This window comes from Microcaecilia unicolor, chromosome 1 (assembly GCF_901765095.1).
Source record: "Microcaecilia unicolor chromosome 1, aMicUni1.1, whole genome shotgun sequence".
NCBI lineage: Eukaryota > Metazoa > Chordata > Amphibia > Gymnophiona > Siphonopidae > Microcaecilia > Microcaecilia unicolor.
In genome coordinates this window covers 397,393,624-397,411,803 of record NC_044031.1, presented here as the reverse complement: position 1 = coordinate 397,411,803, position 18,180 = coordinate 397,393,624, and the positions used below count along the sequence as shown (strand labels likewise).

Below are 18,180 nucleotides of genomic sequence, written 5' to 3'. Positions count from 1 at the left end.
AAATTTACCAAGAAACACAAAAACATTAAAAACACACCTCAGATTACACATACACGATGAAAATGAACATAGCTACCTGTCATACTTACTTAGCTGATCTCCATTCTCACATGTATCACTATTTTTTAATCTAGTCTATAGCAAACAGCAGATTCCAAGAGCTGGGTAAGCCTATCACCCTAGGTAAGTCATTCTACAATAAAGGGGCCATAACTAAGAACATCCAGTTTCTTAACCTGAAGCTTTTCATGTCTTTCCATGTTGGTATTCTCAGTAAGAGACCAGAGCCTGATTTCAAACTCCTAGTTATTTATTTATTTCCACAGTTTCTAGACTGTACTGTCCAAGGTACTGGGCAGTTTACAATTCAATATTCATATTAAAAACAAAGTCACATATCATAAAACTTAACAATAAGAAAAGCACTAAAACGCACAATAAAATGCAATTCAGACTCCATTCCAGCTTCAATTTTTTCTGCCTCATTCATTTAAAAGGGGCCCTTTTACTAAGCCATGCAGGCGCCTATGAGCGCCCAACAAGTGTCAATCTGGAGTTACCGCCCAGCTACAGCGAGGCCCAGGCGGCAATTTTGTTTTTTACGCATGTCCGCTACGCGAGCCGGAAAATAATTTTTATTATCCTGCGCATGGCGGAAACCGGGCGGTAATCGTCATTCCATGCACGTAGACAATTACTGCACAGTTACTGCGTGAGATCTTACTGCTAAGTCAATGGCTGGTGATAAGGTCTCACACCCAAAATGGACGCGTGCCAATTTTTATTTAGCTGCCCGTCCATTTTTGGCAAAAATTTAAAAAAGGCCTTTTTTACAGGCGCGCTGAAAAATGGATCTGCGCGCACCTAATACACGCACGTACACTAGCACAGCCCATTTTCGGCGCACCTTAGTAAAAGGGCCCCCTGGGTGTTCCCTGGTCTTTGTACTTTTTGAATGAGACAAAAATCGATTCACTTTTACCCATTCTACACCACTCAGGATTTTACAGACCTCAATCATATCCCTCCTCAGCCGTCTCTTTTCCAATTTTACAAGCTGAAGAGCCCTAACCTCTTTAGCATTTCCTCATCTGGGAGGAGTTCCATCCGCTTTATCATTTTGGTCACTTTTCTTTCAACCTTCTGTAATTCTGCTATATTTATTTTTGAGATACGGCAACCAGAATTCAACGCAATACTCACGGTGAGCTTGGAGAAGAGACGGCTGAGGGGAGACATGATAGAAGTATATAAAATAATGAGTGGAGTGGAACAGGTGGATGTGAAGCGTCTGTTCACACTTTCCAAAAATACTAGGACTAGGGGGCATGCGATGAAACTACAGTGTAGTACATTTAAAACAAATAGGAAAAAAATTTTCTTCACCCAACGCGTAATTAGACTCTGGAATTCGTTGCTGGTGAATGTGGTGAAGGCGGTTAGCTTGTCAGAGTTTAAAAAGGGTTTAGACGGTTTCCTAAAGGACAAGTCCATAGACCGCTACTAAATGGACTTGGAAAAATCCACAATTTCGGGAATAACATGTATAGAATGTTTGTACGTTTGGGAAGCTGCCAGGTGCCCTTGACCTGGATTGGCCGCTGTCGGGGACAGGATGCTGGGCTTGATGGGCCTTTGGTCTTTTCCCAGTATGGCATTACTTATACTTATGCACCATGGAACATACAGAGGCATTATAATTTTCTTGGTATTATTTTGCATTCCTTTCTTAATAATTCCTAGCATCCTGTTTGCTTTTTTGGCTGCCTCCTCACACTGGGCAGAAGATCTTCTTCTTGAATGCCGATTCCTAAGATGGACACTAGCATCAAGTTGAGGATTTGTCCCTGTGTGGTTGTTATGACTCTCAGCTCCTGTTGCACTTCTGTGCACAGGCCTATGACCTGCAGCAGGAGCTGGTTTAGGATGGCTGTGAGGGTGGGCTCGACCACAGGTGTGGCATCCATTTCCGGAGGTGGGGTGAGGTGCTGAATGCAGCCAGGTGCAGTGTTGCTGCCTGGAGGGAATGTTGGTTCACCCGCTCTTCTTCCCCCTCCAATGGGGGCATGTCCCTCCAGGAATCCTCCTCCTCCTTCTCCTACATTCCCCTGTTGGGTGTGGCCCTGTCTTAGGATGAGGGGCCTCTCCCAGGAGCCAGGGTCTATGACCACCTCCTTCCAAGCCCTCTCAGGCTGGTTCAGGGCTGCCTGGTAACAGCGTTCTGCTATTTGTTTTTACTACTCATTTGTTAGTAAGTTGCTGCTTGCATAATGGCATATGAAACTCACGATAGGAACTCCCAATCCCGATGCTTATTGGAAGCCATCCAGAATTTTCCCCCAGTTTACTTAATTGTAGATCCATTCACTCAAAAACTTGCCTTATTCGCAACCTTATTCAATTGGCTGGCTTTTAAACTTTCTGTCTGACAAACTTGGATTAGAAATGGTGAAGACAGTTATTTGTATGAATGTTTCCCAGGTGGTTTTGACGTCATTTCTGTGGCTAGGTGCTCCCAAAATGGTGGTGGCTTCAAATTGTTGAGCTCTTCCCCCTTTTTCATATCCTGAATTCCTTCTGTTACAAATTTGCACCCCCACTCCCTTGTGCTTCTACTATTCTACTGTCCCCCATTCACTGTCCCAAGCTCAGTGAGACTCCTGCTTTTAGTCACTGGTTGATGCACCCGTTTGTTATCCTGATATTCTAATCCTAGGAGAGTTCAACACACATGTCGATGTTCCACATCACCCTCAGTCAAAGATTCTTTTATCTTTCCTGTCTGACCGTAACCTTTATCAATGGTTTCCTTTCACAACCCATAAAGGTGGTCACACTTTAGACCTGGTTTTAACATAAACTGATTCCTCTATTTCCCCTTCTGAAATTTCCTCCACCCTAATCCCTTGATCTGATCACTTGGTCATCAACTTCTCCATTTTACTTTCCTACCAACACTGTGATCAAATGGTGAAGGCAGCTTTCCCTTGTTGACCCTCATACCCTATCCACATCTCTTTTCTGCTCCCCCCCGACTTTGATACCTTAAGCCTTGACAATCAGGCTTGCTGCCTTCTCTCAGTCGTGTCTTCTGCTCTAGACCAGACTGCCCCCTTAAAACTATTCAGAGTCCTGCCTTCTTTAAAAAAGAAATCACGGTAGCAAAACAGGCTGTGCTTATTTAAACAACAACTACGTAAAGCCAACCGCAAGTGGAGGAAAACTAAGAAGACGATCTTCTTGTTTTTAGATTCAAGTTCAGAAAATATAACTTTCACATAAGGAAAGAAAAAAACACTCTATTTCACCAATTGCATAAAAAAGTTCCAAATCTTTCCAAATAACTTTTCTCTAATTTTCATACACTAACCTCCCCTCCCAACAATAATAGTCAGAATCCTATCAATTCCCTCAGTCCTTCAGCTGAAGCTCTTTCACTGTAGTTCTCCACGAAGGTTCAAGATCTTGTCAATTCATTATCCTCTACTATTCCCCTGGCTCTATATCCCCACCAACCCTTCTCCTGACAGTTTATCACCTGGTCGGGATTAATTTTCCTCTTTGGGTCGTCCTCATTTCAACCTCAAACTCTACACTCACTATTGAAAACTTTAGCAGGAATTCAGCCCACTTTCTGTGTACTTGACCCAGTACCATCCTCTTGGTTGAAAATACTTGAACTTCAACTATTGCCTAAGACCCTTTCAGTGATCAATACTAGTCTTTCAATGGGGCAGGCACCACCTTCCTGGAAATCCGCTATAGTGCACCCTATTCTAAAAAAAACCTTCACTTGATCCATAAATTCCTACCACTCAATATCTAAACTATGTTTTCTTTATAAAGAACTGGAGAAAGTAGTCTATATCCAGCTGCTCACTGTTATAGAAAAGTCCCTGGCCTTACACCCCAAGCAGTCTGGCTTTAGAGCCCATTCAGTACTGAAACAGTTCTTGCAGCTTTACCCAATGAAATGTATTCCCATTTTGACAAATACTCTATCGTTCTTATAGTTTCTTTGGATCTTTCTGCAGCTTTTGACCTGGTCAATCGTTCATTGCTATTATCTTGTCCTTCTTCACTTGCTCATATTGAATTTATCCAACACCATGCATTCTTCTTTGCTGCCCCTTTCTTTTGGAATTCCCTCCTCCTTAACATCCATTTTGAATTATCGTTTAAAAAATTCAAAACTGCCGTGAAAGCCTGGCTCTTTATGCAGGTATTTGCTGCTTCTTAGGTAGATTACTGCTTTCTCCTTTTTCCACTATCTCCCTCATTTCCCATCCTTCTCCTTTCACTGGCAGATGAATATGAGTGTTTGGGGACCTTTCCTAAGTAGTGTGTATATATATATATAGGTCTGCCAGTTACGTTAGGCAAGTATTAATAACCTATAAACAGAGAAAGTCCTTTTTCCTTATGTTCAAGGAGGTTATTTTAATGCCCTATTATTACAGAAGGAGATATACTGGATTTGTTCATTAGATTGTGTTCAGCCAAAAGGTCGAGAACTGAATTGGTAGCTATTGTTTAGTTTTTTACATGAAGTTTACATAGTAACGTAGTAAATGACAGCGGATAAAGACCTGAACGGTCATCCCAGTCTGCACAATAAGATAAACTCATTTTACATGGTATATGATACTTCATATGTATACCCGAGTTTGATTTCTCCCTGCCTTTCTCAGGGCACAGACCGTAAAAGTCTGTCCAGAAATGTTTCTGTACTAAAAGTTCTGAAGCTAACGTCGAAGCCCCTTAAAATTTACACTCCAGCCCATCCATATCTATTCAGTCACGCTCAGGGCACAGACCATAGAAGACCGCCCTGTACCGGTTTTACTCTCCAAATACCGTCGTCGCCACCCAGTCTCCGCTAAGACAGTTGTTTATTGGATTCTAATGTCCCAATGGGTTTCAAGAAAGAACCGGACTGTTAGATCGGTGTTTGTTTGCCCATATAAAATTTGTTGACATGATGTCTTCACGTTTGCTATGTTGTTTTTCAGCAGATAATAAGAAATGCTTGCTATTGTTCTCAGCGGCACTAAGGACCACCCCGTGTGAAAGAAAGAGCAGCTGATGCTGCCTTGTTGGAATGTGTGAGTTTTATTTTCTTTGTGGTGGAATTTTGATTGATTTTTGTATAGTTTTGTATAACATGGATTTCCTTTTAGGATGAATAAGCAGAGGTTGCTGCATTGTAAAAATAAGTTATGTTTGAATAGTGTCAGCCCTTGGAAGAAAGCGTGTTTTTTTGCTGAAACGTCATCATTATTTCTATATGGATGTGACCACCATGGGGGTAGATTTAGTAAATGACACTGAAAAAATGGCACTGAAGAAATCGGTGCAGAGCACTATTCTATAAACTGCGCTCTGAATTTCACACCATTTACAGAATAGCACTTAGAGCTGATTATCGCACCAAACTTTGGTCACGAGGATTTACGTCATCTAAAATCTGGTGTAAATCCTGGCGCGCAAGATAGGCGCGGATTCCCAGGTTTAATAACACTGAGCATATCTTCGGAGAAAGCCCTGACCCGCCCTTGCTCCTCCCATGGCCATGTCTCCTTTTGGATTGAACGCCATGTTTTCTGTATGCGTAATTTTACAGAGTAGAATGTAGCGAGACATGCACACAATTCCAATCGAGGCCAATTAACGCAAATGATTGACTGTTAGTATTCAATTACTGGTGTTAATTGGATCATTAAGCAAATGAGATGTATGCGCATATCACGATTGTGCACAAATTTCAGCATGCATTCTTGAGCACCATATATAAAATCAAGGGGTATGGGTAGGCATCAGCTGGCTCAACTACCAGTGCTCCAAGATAAGTGCTTACTTTTGCATTTAAGCTATTTCTTAATAATCTGGTTATAAATCATTAGTGGTTTGTCTCATATTGTTTACATGTACACATATACACAAAATGTTACTAAAATGTTGAAGGACAAGTGTTGATTATATATAAACTTGAAATAGGTGGAAACCTATAAGAGGTTCTATGAACTTTTTTGAATTATTTTGATGTCTTTACAGCATATTTAACTATATTCTAATATGATTATTCTACCTCATTTGGTTTTCTCAATTTGACTCTCTGTCTCATGTTTTTGCTACCTATTTACTAATATTATATGCTAACCAGGAGCATGATTTAGTAAATTAAACCTCTCCATAGCTGATCTACCACCCTCAATGAATTTTGCAATTTCAAACTTCGTCACACAAATAGTGGATCATCTCATCTTAAATTTTGATGTTCAGGGAATACAGCCTATGAGGACAGTGAATTTGCCTGTGGTTGTTGAACTGGTTACTAATCTCCAGCCAAATAGAACAGTGATGAGTTTGGCCACTTTGAAGCGGAGATGAAGCTGAAGTTGGTTGCTGTTCTTGGTGAACAGACATATGTCTCTATTGCAACAGACTGCTGGACATCCCATAGAAAATTTTACATTGGACTGACAGTCATTGGATTGATAGTTTGTTTGCCAGGCCTTAAGACTGAAGAGTTTCCATACATATGAAATTCTTGAATCAGTTCTTGAAGATATTCAGTTTGCCATCAGACAAAAAATAGTTAGGACAACTACAGACAATGATTTCAAGTTTGTGAAAGCCTTCTTTGTAATTGAACAGCATGACGATAACAAAGATGAAGATGCAAGTGATGAATTAAAGACAAGAATATCAAAAAGACAAAACTCGACACCATGGTTCAATGACGAGCTAAAAAACTCAAAACACAATCCAGGAAACTTGAACAAGCATGGAAAAAAAACCCAAAAGATGAACATACACTCAATGCAAGGAAACAAATACACAGAAAATACAAATATGCAATAAGACAAACAAAAAGGTCCTATTACAAAACTAAAATAGGACAGGATTACAAAGATATGAAGAAACTATTTCAACTTGTAAATAAGTTATTAGACACCACCTCTATCACCACAACCAACACAGACATCCCACCCACAGACAAACTTGCTAACTACTTTAACGAAAAAATAATAAAATTATGCAGCACACTTCCTCAGCACAACAATGACATCGAAAACTTCTTCAATGACCTGGACCTAATCCCGGGTGGATGCCCAGCTGACCATATCTGGTCAACATTTACTCTCCTCACCATTGAATCAGTTACAAAAACGACTCATAGGTTTGCCAAAACCCACTGCAAAGTAGACATATGCCCCAGTCATCTACTCAAATCCGCTCCTGACCGCTTCATAGTAGACCTCACATCCCATCTAAACTTCATGCTACAACAAGGTCTCTTCCCCGAGGAATATGGCAACATCCTACTCACCCCAATACCAAAAGATGCCAAGAAAAACACAACGACCTAACCAATTACCGCCCAGTTGCGTCTATCCCACTAGTAGTGAAACTGATGGAGAGCTTGGTGACCAAACAGCTTACGGAATACATGGACAAGTTCTCAATACTACGTGACTCACAGTCAGGATTCCGCCCCCAGCACAGTACTGAAACTGTCCTAGTCTTGCTCTTGGCCAAATTCAAGCAAGAAATAGCCACAGGTAAAAGTATACTTCTCCTCCAATTCGACATGTCCAGTGCATTCGACATGGTAAACCACAATATACTACTAAAACTGCTTGGCCACTTTGGGATTGATGGAAATGTACTTAACTGGATAAAGGGTTTTCTAACCACCAGAACTTACCGAATAAAATCAAACTCAAACATATCACCACCATGGAAAGCTACCTGTGGAGTACTTCAAGGATCACCATTATTACCAATACTCTTCAACATGATGATGATCCCACTGGCAAAGTCCTTATCCAACCGAGGCCTCAACCCATTCATCTATGCAGATGACATCACAATCTACATTACCTTCAGTCAGGACTTGACAGAAATAACCAATGAAATCAATGACGGCCTGAACATCTGGACTCCTGGGCAAATTCTTTCCAACTGAAACTGAACACTGAAGAAACACACTACCTCATCCTCTCATCTCCAAATAACAAGTACAAACCCACAACCATAAACACCCCAGAACACTCCCTCCCTACCTCAGACAGCCTAAAAATACTCAGCGTCACAATTGACCGCAACCTTACCCTTGAGAGCCAAGTAAACTCTGTAATAAAGAAAATGTTCTATTCAATGTGGAGACTTAAACGAATAAAACCTTTCTTCCCGAGGGAAACCTTTCAAAACCTAATACAATCAATGGTCCTAAACCTTGCAGATTACTGCATAGCAATCTATGCGGGATGTAAAGAACAACTCGCAAAAAAATTCCAGACCGCCCAAAACACAGCTGCCAGGCTGATATTTGGTAAATCACACTTCGAAAGTGCTAAACCCCTCCGAGAAAAGCTGCACTGGCTCCCAATCAAAGAACGGATCATCTTCAAAATGTGCACCTTTGTCCACAAAATTATCTACGGCGTAGTCCCAGGATACATGACAGACCTCATAGATCTACTAACCAGAAACAGAATCGGATCATCACGATCATACCTAAACTTACATTACCCAAATTGCAAAGGACTTAAATACAAAACAACTTACGCATCCGGCTTCTCCTACGTACGTGCACAACTATGGAATGGACTCCCAAAAGCTGTAAGAGTAATCCATGACCATCTAAACTTCAGAAAATCACTAAAAACCAACCTCTTCAAAAAGGCTTACCCCACTGATCCAACGTAAATCCCCACATCCAGAAACACAGCACAAGCAATGATCGTACTGGCCAATATACAATCCTCATTCCCTTCGACCTTCACGGTGCCTGACACACACCTACCTCACTTGACCACAATACAACCTTGTATTTGTTATCAACCGACTGGCGAATGCCTTTACGGTATTATGTAAGCCACATTGAGCCTGCAAATAGGTGGTAAAATATGGGGTATAAATGTAACAAATAAAAAAATTACCACTAGTACTAACGCAGACGATAATGACAACGATGACGATAAAGTATTCTTTGCTACAAGAAAGTCAACTGTTTCAGACAGAGATTCCTTTGATCAATACCTGCAGACCCAGTTAAAAGGCATAAGTAATATTGTGGCCTGGCCTAATTTGAAGGAACTTTTTATCAGACTGAACAATCCACTTCCTGATAGTGCAATTGTTGAACACATGAGTGACAGTCATTTTCAAAATGCAGTTTTACTAAAAGCGAAGTAGATTGAATTGTAGAGCAATAAAATTATTGGGATAAAAATGTTAACAATAGTTGCGTTCACTGTAGTTATGAAATCTTGAATCAATTTGGTAGACTGACTTAAATCCCACAAGATCATAAAATGCCTTCTGCATCCTGGCCTGGAAGAACACTTCTCTATCCCTAATTAAAGATCAGAGGGATTCCCCACAGTTATGCAAATTCCTACCAGCTATGTCAGGGGCGGACACTGAATTCACCCTAGGAGCTGTCCTCCATCTAGGATAGTAGATTGTGTTCAGGCCCAAGGAGGGAACACTTCTTGGCCTTGGAGGGAGGAGAAGAAATAGAGTATGACAACAGAAAAGGAACATAAGGCCCATTTTGGGCCCCTTTAACCAAGCTGTGGCGAAAGGAGGCTGCTGTTTTACATGCGTGCCGAGGCCCCCTTTTACCGCAGCTGGTAAAAGGGAAGGTCTCATTTTCCTGCATTTTGGTTTGTGTGTGTGTGTGTGTGTGTGTGTGTGTGTGTGTGTATGTGTGGGGGAGCCTTTACCGCCACCCATTGAGGTGGCATTAAGGGCTCCCGCACTAACCCTGCAGTAACTGGGCAGCGCCCAATTAGTGCCAAGTACAGCCCGGCATTACAAAAATATATGAATTTTTGTAGCACAGGAAATGACGGTGTAGTAGGTGTGGGAAGAACCGCCAGGCTGCTGCGGTAGTCTGGCAGTACTTCTGTTACAGTGAGCGGTAAGCCCACGTTGGGCTTACCACTGCTTAGTAAAAGGAGCCCTTTACTTCCTGTGTCATGACACAGTTGATCTTTGCAACTAAGGATCCTTTACACTTAACTCATGTTTTTTAATGCTGACATTTTTTTTCACCCTTCCATTGAAACTGCGTTCAATGCATCCACTACCCTCTCTCTCTCTTTTTTTAATCAATCTTTATAGAATTCTCAAAGATAATCACATCAATTCAAAGAACTTTTCACCCACAATAATGTGAGGGCCATAGGAAATAAAAAAGGAAATTAAACACCTGTAAGAGACATTAACAGCAACACTTGTGACAGCCAACTTCTACAGTGTAATCTAACTCTGGGTTACCAATCCCTGGATCATCAACTCTTCCCTACCAGACAAGGACATTTCAAATTAAAGCTACCACCCTGAGCTGAGACTTTGAGATTAAAAGACAAGAAGTCCTGTAGTCTCTTCTGATAAACCTTTGACAAATCAGGAAATATTCATATCACAGACACCATAAACAACTCATTCATAAGTCTAAAATATAAACAAAGACAGGATTGTGATCAGGCTTGAGAACAAAAGTTTCTACCAGCATGGGCGCCTGTGTGATCGCCACCAATGATAGCTCGTGGAATTCTGTCAAGTTAAAACTCTTTTGAACTCCCTCCTGCTAATCCCTCCTACTACAGTCAGAGAAAAGTACTGAAACCTCACTACCAGTGGCAGCACTTTAAATGACATTTATTTATTTAGATTTTGCTCACACCTTTTTCAGTAGTAGCTCAAGGTGAGTTACATTCAGGTACTCTGGATATTTCTCTGTCCCAGGAGGGCTCACAATCTAAGTTTGTACCCGAGGTAATGGAGGGTTAAGTGACTTACCTAAGATCACAAGAAGTAGCAGTGAGATTTGAACTGGCCACCTCTGGATTGCAAGACCCGTGCTCTAACCACTAGGCCACTCCTCCACTCTCGATACCTCTTTAAAGGTACCATAACCGCTGACGCAATCAATGAGACCTGGGAAGTTCATGAACCTTAAACTGTTCCTCTTTACCTGATTCTTCAGAAATTCCACTTTATGATCTATAAAATCCTTTTCTCTTACCAGGGTCACATTATTACCTTTAGACACTCAGAACTCTAAAGTTACAATTCAAGTCACTTGCTGTTCCAGCTCATGAGCCTGTTCAGCAGCTGTCCCTGAAATACTACCCCCATCAGCCACAAACTTGCCAGTAACAGTGTACAGACATATACATGGCGTCCTAAAGTGACAAAGTAACAAAAGGCAGTTTCTGCACCAAGTGTAGCCTATTCTGGAAGGGTTCTCTCTTTCTCTTTCATGATGAGCAACCTTACAGAGGGTGGACCTTGCAACACTAGAGTGAGGACTCAGCCGAACAGGATCCCTCAAGAAACGAAGTGGTCCTTTTACTAAGATGTGCTGAAAAATGGCCTGCACCATTGTAGACGCATGTATTGGACGCGTGCAGGTCCATTTTTCAACGCGCCTGCAAAAAGGACTTTTTTTTATTTGTTGTTGCAAAGAATGGACGTGCAGTGAAATAAAAATTGGTGCGCATTCATTTTGGGCCTGAGACCTTACTGCCACCCACCGACTTAGCAATAAGGTCTCAAGTGTTAACCGATTGGTAATCATCTGCGCGCGTAGAATGCCGATTACCACACGTTTAGCACCGCATGCCATAAAATAAAATATATTTTCCGGCGCACGTAGTGGACACGCATAAAAAATGCAATTACCGCACAGGCCACACGGTAGTTCCGAAGTGGCGCATGTTGGGTGTGCATAGGCATAAGTACCTAAGTATTGCCATACTGGGAAAGACCAAAGGTCCATCAAGCCCAGCATCCTGTTTCCAACACTGGCCAATCCAGATCAAAAATACCTGGCAAGATCCCAAAAAAGTACAAAACATTTTATACTGCTTATCCCAGAAATAGTGGATTTTCCCCAAGTCCATTTAATAATGGTCTATGGACTTTTCCTTTAGGAAGCCGTCCAAACCTTTTTTAAACTCAAGCTAACCGCCTATACCACATTCTCTGGCAACAAATTCCAGAGTTTAATTACACGTTGAGTGAAGTAAAATTTTCTCCAATTCGTTTTAAATTTACTACATTGTAGCTTCATCGCATGCCTCCTAGTCCTAGTATTTTTGGAAAGCGTGAACAGACGCTTCACATCTACCCGTTCAACTCCACTCATTATTTTATAGACCTCTACCATATCTCCCCTCAGCCGCCTTTTCTCCAAGCTGAAAAGCCCTAGCCGCTTTAGCCTTTCCTCATAGGGAAGTCGTCCCATCCCCTTTATCATTTTCGTTGTCCTTCTCTGCACCTTTTCTTATTCCACTATATCTTTTTTGAGATACGGCGACCAGAATTGAACACAATATTCGAGGTGCGGTTGCACCATAGAGCGATACCAAGGCATTATAACATCCTCACTTTTGTTTTCTATTCCTTTCCTAATAAAACCTAACATTCTATTTGCTTTCTTAGCCGCAGCAGCACACTGAGCAGAAGGTTTCAACGTATCATCAACAACGAAACCTACATCCCTTTCTTGGTCTGTGACTCCTATCGTGGAACCTTGCATGATGTAGCTATAATTCGGGTTCCTCTTTCCCACATGCATCACTTTGCACTTGCTCACATTAAACGTCATCTGCCATTTAGACGCCCAGTCTCCCAGTCTCATAAGGTCTTCTTGTAATTTTTCACAATCCTCCCTCGATTTAACGACTTTGAATAACTTTGTGTCATCAGCAAATTTAATTACCTCACAAGTTACTCCCATCTCTACGTCATTTATAAATATGTTAAAAAGCAGCGATTCCAGCACACACCCCTGGGGAACCCCATTAACTACCCTTCTCCGTTGAGAATACTGACCATTTAACCCTACTCTCTGTTTTCTATCTTTTAACCAGTTTTTAATCCACAATAGAACACTACCCTCCTATCCCATGACTCTTCAATTTCCTCTGGAGTCTTTCATGAGGTACTTTGTCAAATGCCTTCTGAAAACCTATGTGTCTTAGTAAAAGGGCCCCTAGCTCTTTATTTGGCTTGCTGCACTGTGCAGAATTCATTCCATCTCACCATGGCAGTTACTTCTGGTTGCAATGCAGCTGCTCTCATGCTGGAACTTAGAGCTCCATCTATAGTAAACTGTGATCCACTACAAGTTCCGTAGAACCAGCTGAAGAGGCTACCATCACTAAAGCAGGGCAAGTCTGATATGCCTCCAGCATTGTTTGAATTATTGAGGAAAGTGATCAGCATCAGAGATGCAAAACCTGTCTTCCCCTTCCTCTTCAATCATCAGGTAACGCAACAGAACTTACACCACACCATCTCTATCATCTGATATTTTTGCCTTGCCCACATCCATTTCTGTTAACAGATAATTTCTGATATTACTCTCGAGTCTACTCTGTTGGAGCCTCATTTCATGACTTATTGTTTTAGAATAATTTTTCTGTTGACAAGGGTTTACTTCTGGTGCATTTTTTCTTACATCTGAGTATTTAAATATCTATACCATATTCTTGCCTTTCCTCTTCTGTAGTTATAAATATTTAAGTTGTTGTCTTATCTCACAGGGTTTTTGATGCAGACCCTGAAACCCTTTTCTAGACCATATCAACTCTATATCCTTTCAGAAGTCCCTGAATTTGAACTTTGGCACAATCTTTGAAATGATCAGAATTTTAAAAATGATCTGTACAGCTATGTAGCTCATACACTGCAATCTGCAAGTCACAAAGGGTCTTATTCTATAAAGGTTATGCTCCTAAATTTACACTCCTAAAATTTATGCTCCTAATTTACGCTCCTAAATTACAAGCATAATCTTATTTCGAAGAATAGCGTTTGCTCGTAATTTAGGAGCATAATATTTATAGAATAAAGCCCAAAGGGAGCAATTCTTATAACTGGGTGTCTCCATTTAAATACCCAAGGGGTGGGAGGTACACACCTAGGTTCCACTACAGAATACTATTATAACCCACTATCAATGCACCTAACATAGGGCCAGATGCACTAAACCTAATGAGCCCACAACTTGCGTTTTAAACTGGTTCCAGCCAGTTTAAAACGCAAGTAGTTTACCGGGGGCATGCACTAAGGGCATTTTCCCTGTCACGGTAGCAGGCAATGAAAACGGAATGCAAATTATTCAAAAGCTATTATAATGAGCTGCACTATCGTTGCAGCCCATTATAATGAGATGCACTACCGTTTTTCCGATTCCCTTACCGTAGGAACCCTAACGGGAGGTCTGCACCTCTCGTTAGGGCTCCTGTGAGGGAATCGGAAAGGAAAAGGGCCCCCCAAAAAATGTAAAAAAGAAAGCAGCGAGTGCATGTGAGGGGTGTCCTTTATGGACGTACTCTCTCTGCGCTTGTGAGGGACGTCTTTTTTTTTCGCCGTTTTTCACTCTGCCGGCGCTCGTGACTGAGGTGGTTTTTTTCCCCCCTTCTATTTTGTCTTTGCCGCGCCACTTACCCCTCCACAGCAAAAGTTTTCTATTTTCCTCAGTTGCCGGAGAATCAGGACGTCCCTTTCGATTATGCACCTCTTCCTGGTCTCTTCAGCCAATCAGAGCGTGTTTAGCTGACACCAGCCAACTAAACGCGCTTTGATTGGCTGAAGAGACCAGGAAGAGGTGCATAATCGAAAGGGACGTCCCGATTCTCCGACTGGCAACCGAGGAAAATAGCGAATGCAAGTGAGCTACAACGAGTAGCTCATTTGCATTCCCTATCGTTGATGCATTCCCATTCCCTACCGATTCGCTATGGAATCGGTAGGGAACGGGAATTACCGATGACTTTAGTGCATCTGGCTCATATAGAGGCCTGCAATTCCACAAGCCATAAAGCTGGCACAAGTGCAGACACCTAAATACAGCAGGAGCTTAAGTGGGGAACCCGCCTGTCCTGCTCATGTGTGTATAAATGTTAGCGCCTAGTTTATAGAATTGCTCTGTAAACCTTGACTTACTCATCTCCACTGACAAATTATGTATTTTATTATGTGCTTTTTGTTCATCATCTAGTTAACAGGTGGGTTATAAATGATATAAATAAAAATAAATAACCGCAGAATCATATTTCTGATTGGTCATTTATTTACAAAATAATTTTATAGTATTTTTTTTCTGCGATCAGGGTCTCCTTTGTTGTTGGCTCTTCCTAGTAATGTGAGGGCATGGCTATGGCCAGGGAACATGCCTTTTACTGGTGGGTTCCTGTATTGTGGAATCAACTCTCTTTGGAGTTGAGACAAGAAAAATCAGTTTTGCAAAATTTTTTTTTTTTCAGAAAGCATTTGGCTCATCTTGGGCGATGGGCCTGGGGAAATCTGCAGACTTGATGGTTGAGATAGCTATTTGTATTTTTACCTGTATTTATTGCTACCTAATCTGAATGAGAGTTAATGTGGATGGAAGGCCTGTGGATGCTTCTTTCCTGTTTCTAATGGCGTTCTTTTCCAAAATATTTCTTTTAAAATTATTATTGTAAATCACTTTTGGATGTTTAGAAAGGTGGTATATCAAGTATTTTAAAGTATTAAACAAAGACTTAGCAAAATAGTTACTGCACTGCAAGTCCTGGTATACTGAGCTGTATAAGGGAAGGGAAGAAAAGGAGGGTCTACATGCACTAGCTTTAATAGCAGATGGGAAAGAAATTAGTAATACTGTGTAACGGAAAAAATTTAAAAGCCATACCAGATTCCTCCACATCTTGCTCGTCTGCTGGTCCAACTGAGACTCCCATATCTACACATTTCTTGCTATGTGCCTTTGACTTCATATGTTTTGTCAAATTACCTTTAAAATAGAGTTTATATTTTAAATAAATGCATACACACAGAATTAAATGACTATATTTTGTTTAAAATAATACAAAATTTAGATTATAAGGCCTTCCAGGCACAGGAAAATACCTGCTGTACCTGAATCTAACTCAGCTTGATCTACTACTGAAACGGTACGAGTTAAACCTAAGTAAATAACATTTTTTATACACAATTTTTGTTATTTATTTAGAAAACAAATGTAAAGGTTTCTTCATTTTTCTAGTAGTTTTTAGCAGGTATGTAAGTTGGGAAGTACATAGTTGCAGTATTAGGTACCCGAAAACTATCACATAAAGTTATACCAGCTTCAAGGCAGCAGCAACTTCACGTGTATATGGGCAGGTAGAAATTGATGTATATGTACACATTTTATAGCATACATGCCTAAGGACCCCTTTTACAAAGTGGCAGTAAACAGGAAGTACCCAGCATGCTGTCATATCCAGCGCTACAAAAAGAAAATGTTTGCAGCGCCAGCATACAACGGGCAGTGCTGTGTGCGCGCTGCCTGGTTACCGCCGGGTTAAAGCGGGAGCCCTTACTGCCACCTTAATGGGTGGTGGTAAGAGCACCCCTCACAAAATGGCTGTGTGGCAAGTAAAGCTATTTCCTGCAGAAAAGAAAGACTACCCTTTTACCAGCTGCGGTAAAAGGGGGCCTCGGCGCGCATCAAAGACACGCGCCAATGCCAGCACAGGCCCCCTTTTGCCATAGCTTGGTAAAAGGGGCCCTAAGAGCTGACCCTGCCTTTATCCATTCTCCATCCTCAGAAAGGCCTACACCTATTAACAGGTGGTATGTTTTCTGGGCACTTCCTTCAATGTGTTTATACCTCTGGGACATTTATATAAACACCTATTTGAGTGCGTAAAATGCTGTTATGCTCACTAAAGTTGCTCACAAAATTCCTCTTTATAGCCTATGTGTACAATAACTGCATTAGAGGTTACTATCAGATTCTTTACTAAACTCATCTAACAGATGAGAAAACATCATATGAGTAAGGTGGAAAAAAAGTGAATCGTTTCTGTTAGTGGGTGAGAAAATTATGTTCACAAAGCTAATATTTTTTATATATCAGTAAGGTGAAACGTGTACTGTAATATAATGAGTGTTTTTTTGCTAGATTCCTTAAAAAAGAGCAGAGTAGTTGTTATGGGTATTTTATTTTTGTCTCAGCTTAGCTGCAGGTTAGAAAGAACCAGGGCTGAAGATGTTCCATACCAATATAATTACACACACACACACCAATATAATTACACACACACACAAAAAAAAAATCTGATTAGCACCAATCCAAGTTCTCATTATTAACATTCTAAGCTCTAATTAACACTAACCAAATTTCTGATTGTAACATTTCTAGATCCATAGGTGCTCATTTTCAAAGCAGGTGGATGTCTTAAAATGCTTAAAAAAAAAATGTCCATCTGCTAAAAATGGCCAAATTCTGATTTTGGAAAGTAAGAATTTGTATGTTTCAAACTGCAGTTTGTGCAAAGAGCAAAAGAATTATGGGTGTGTTTTGGGTGGGACTAGGGAGAACCCAAAAGTAGGATGTCCAATAGGGATTTCTGAATGGGAAGAAAAACATCTATATCTTAAAAAAAGGAAGGTATAAAAGGTTGCTGTAATTGAGCAGCTGATCACTGGAGGGAATAAGGCATGGACCTCTCCTTTATCCCCCAGTGGTTGCCATAGGAGCTAACTTTTTAAAATGATTGGGGCTGCTGATTTTTTTTTTTTTTTTACAGGTGGTGCATTCCCCCCTCCCCCTCATCCCCCTCCCTCTCCCATGTCCCCCCCCCTTGTGGAAACAGGAAATGAGGGCGGGACCAGAGCTGAGAGAGAGAAGGGAAAACTAAACTAAGCACCGAGCCGAGCCTGCATGCTTTTTACCGCTGCTGCTGCCACCCTAACCCCAACGAGGTAAAATAGATGACTTTTTTTTTTATAATCGTATTTATTGTAAACTTCAAAACAATATTTACAAGCAAATCTTCAATCTACAACCATGTATGTTAACATTACCATATTTCAACATTTCATAATTTCCCCCCTCCCCCCTTCCTCCCAATCAACTCCCCCCTTCCCCCCTCCCCAGCTCAAACATTCAAAATTCTACTTCTAGCAACTGGTGTCAGGGTGTCCCAGTAGGGGGACCAGATTCTGCAAAACAGGTCTCCTGTTTCTGATGCAAGGTCCGTTATACTATGTCTTTCCAAAGCACACATTTGTATCATCAGTGATCTCCAGCGGCTGACTGTGGGCTGTTCCTCTGTTAGCCATACTTGCAGGATTGCTTTCTTCCCTACCAACGTTGCCCGCTGAAGGAACGCCCTT

At 41.1% G+C, this 18,180-nt stretch overlaps 1 protein-coding gene across 1 annotated transcript in view; it reads right to left on the bottom strand.

Annotated features, from left to right (window-relative positions):
- The window catches only part of HIVEP1 (HIVEP zinc finger 1), a 392,318-nt gene that overhangs the window by 40,162 nt on the left and 333,976 nt on the right, over window positions 1-18,180 (bottom strand). Inside the window, exon 8 of the mRNA XM_030211058.1 lies at window positions 15,707-15,808. Within this exon, the coding sequence (XP_030066918.1) occupies window positions 15,707-15,808 (102 nt within the window). The remainder of the gene's footprint in view (window positions 1-15,706; window positions 15,809-18,180) is intronic.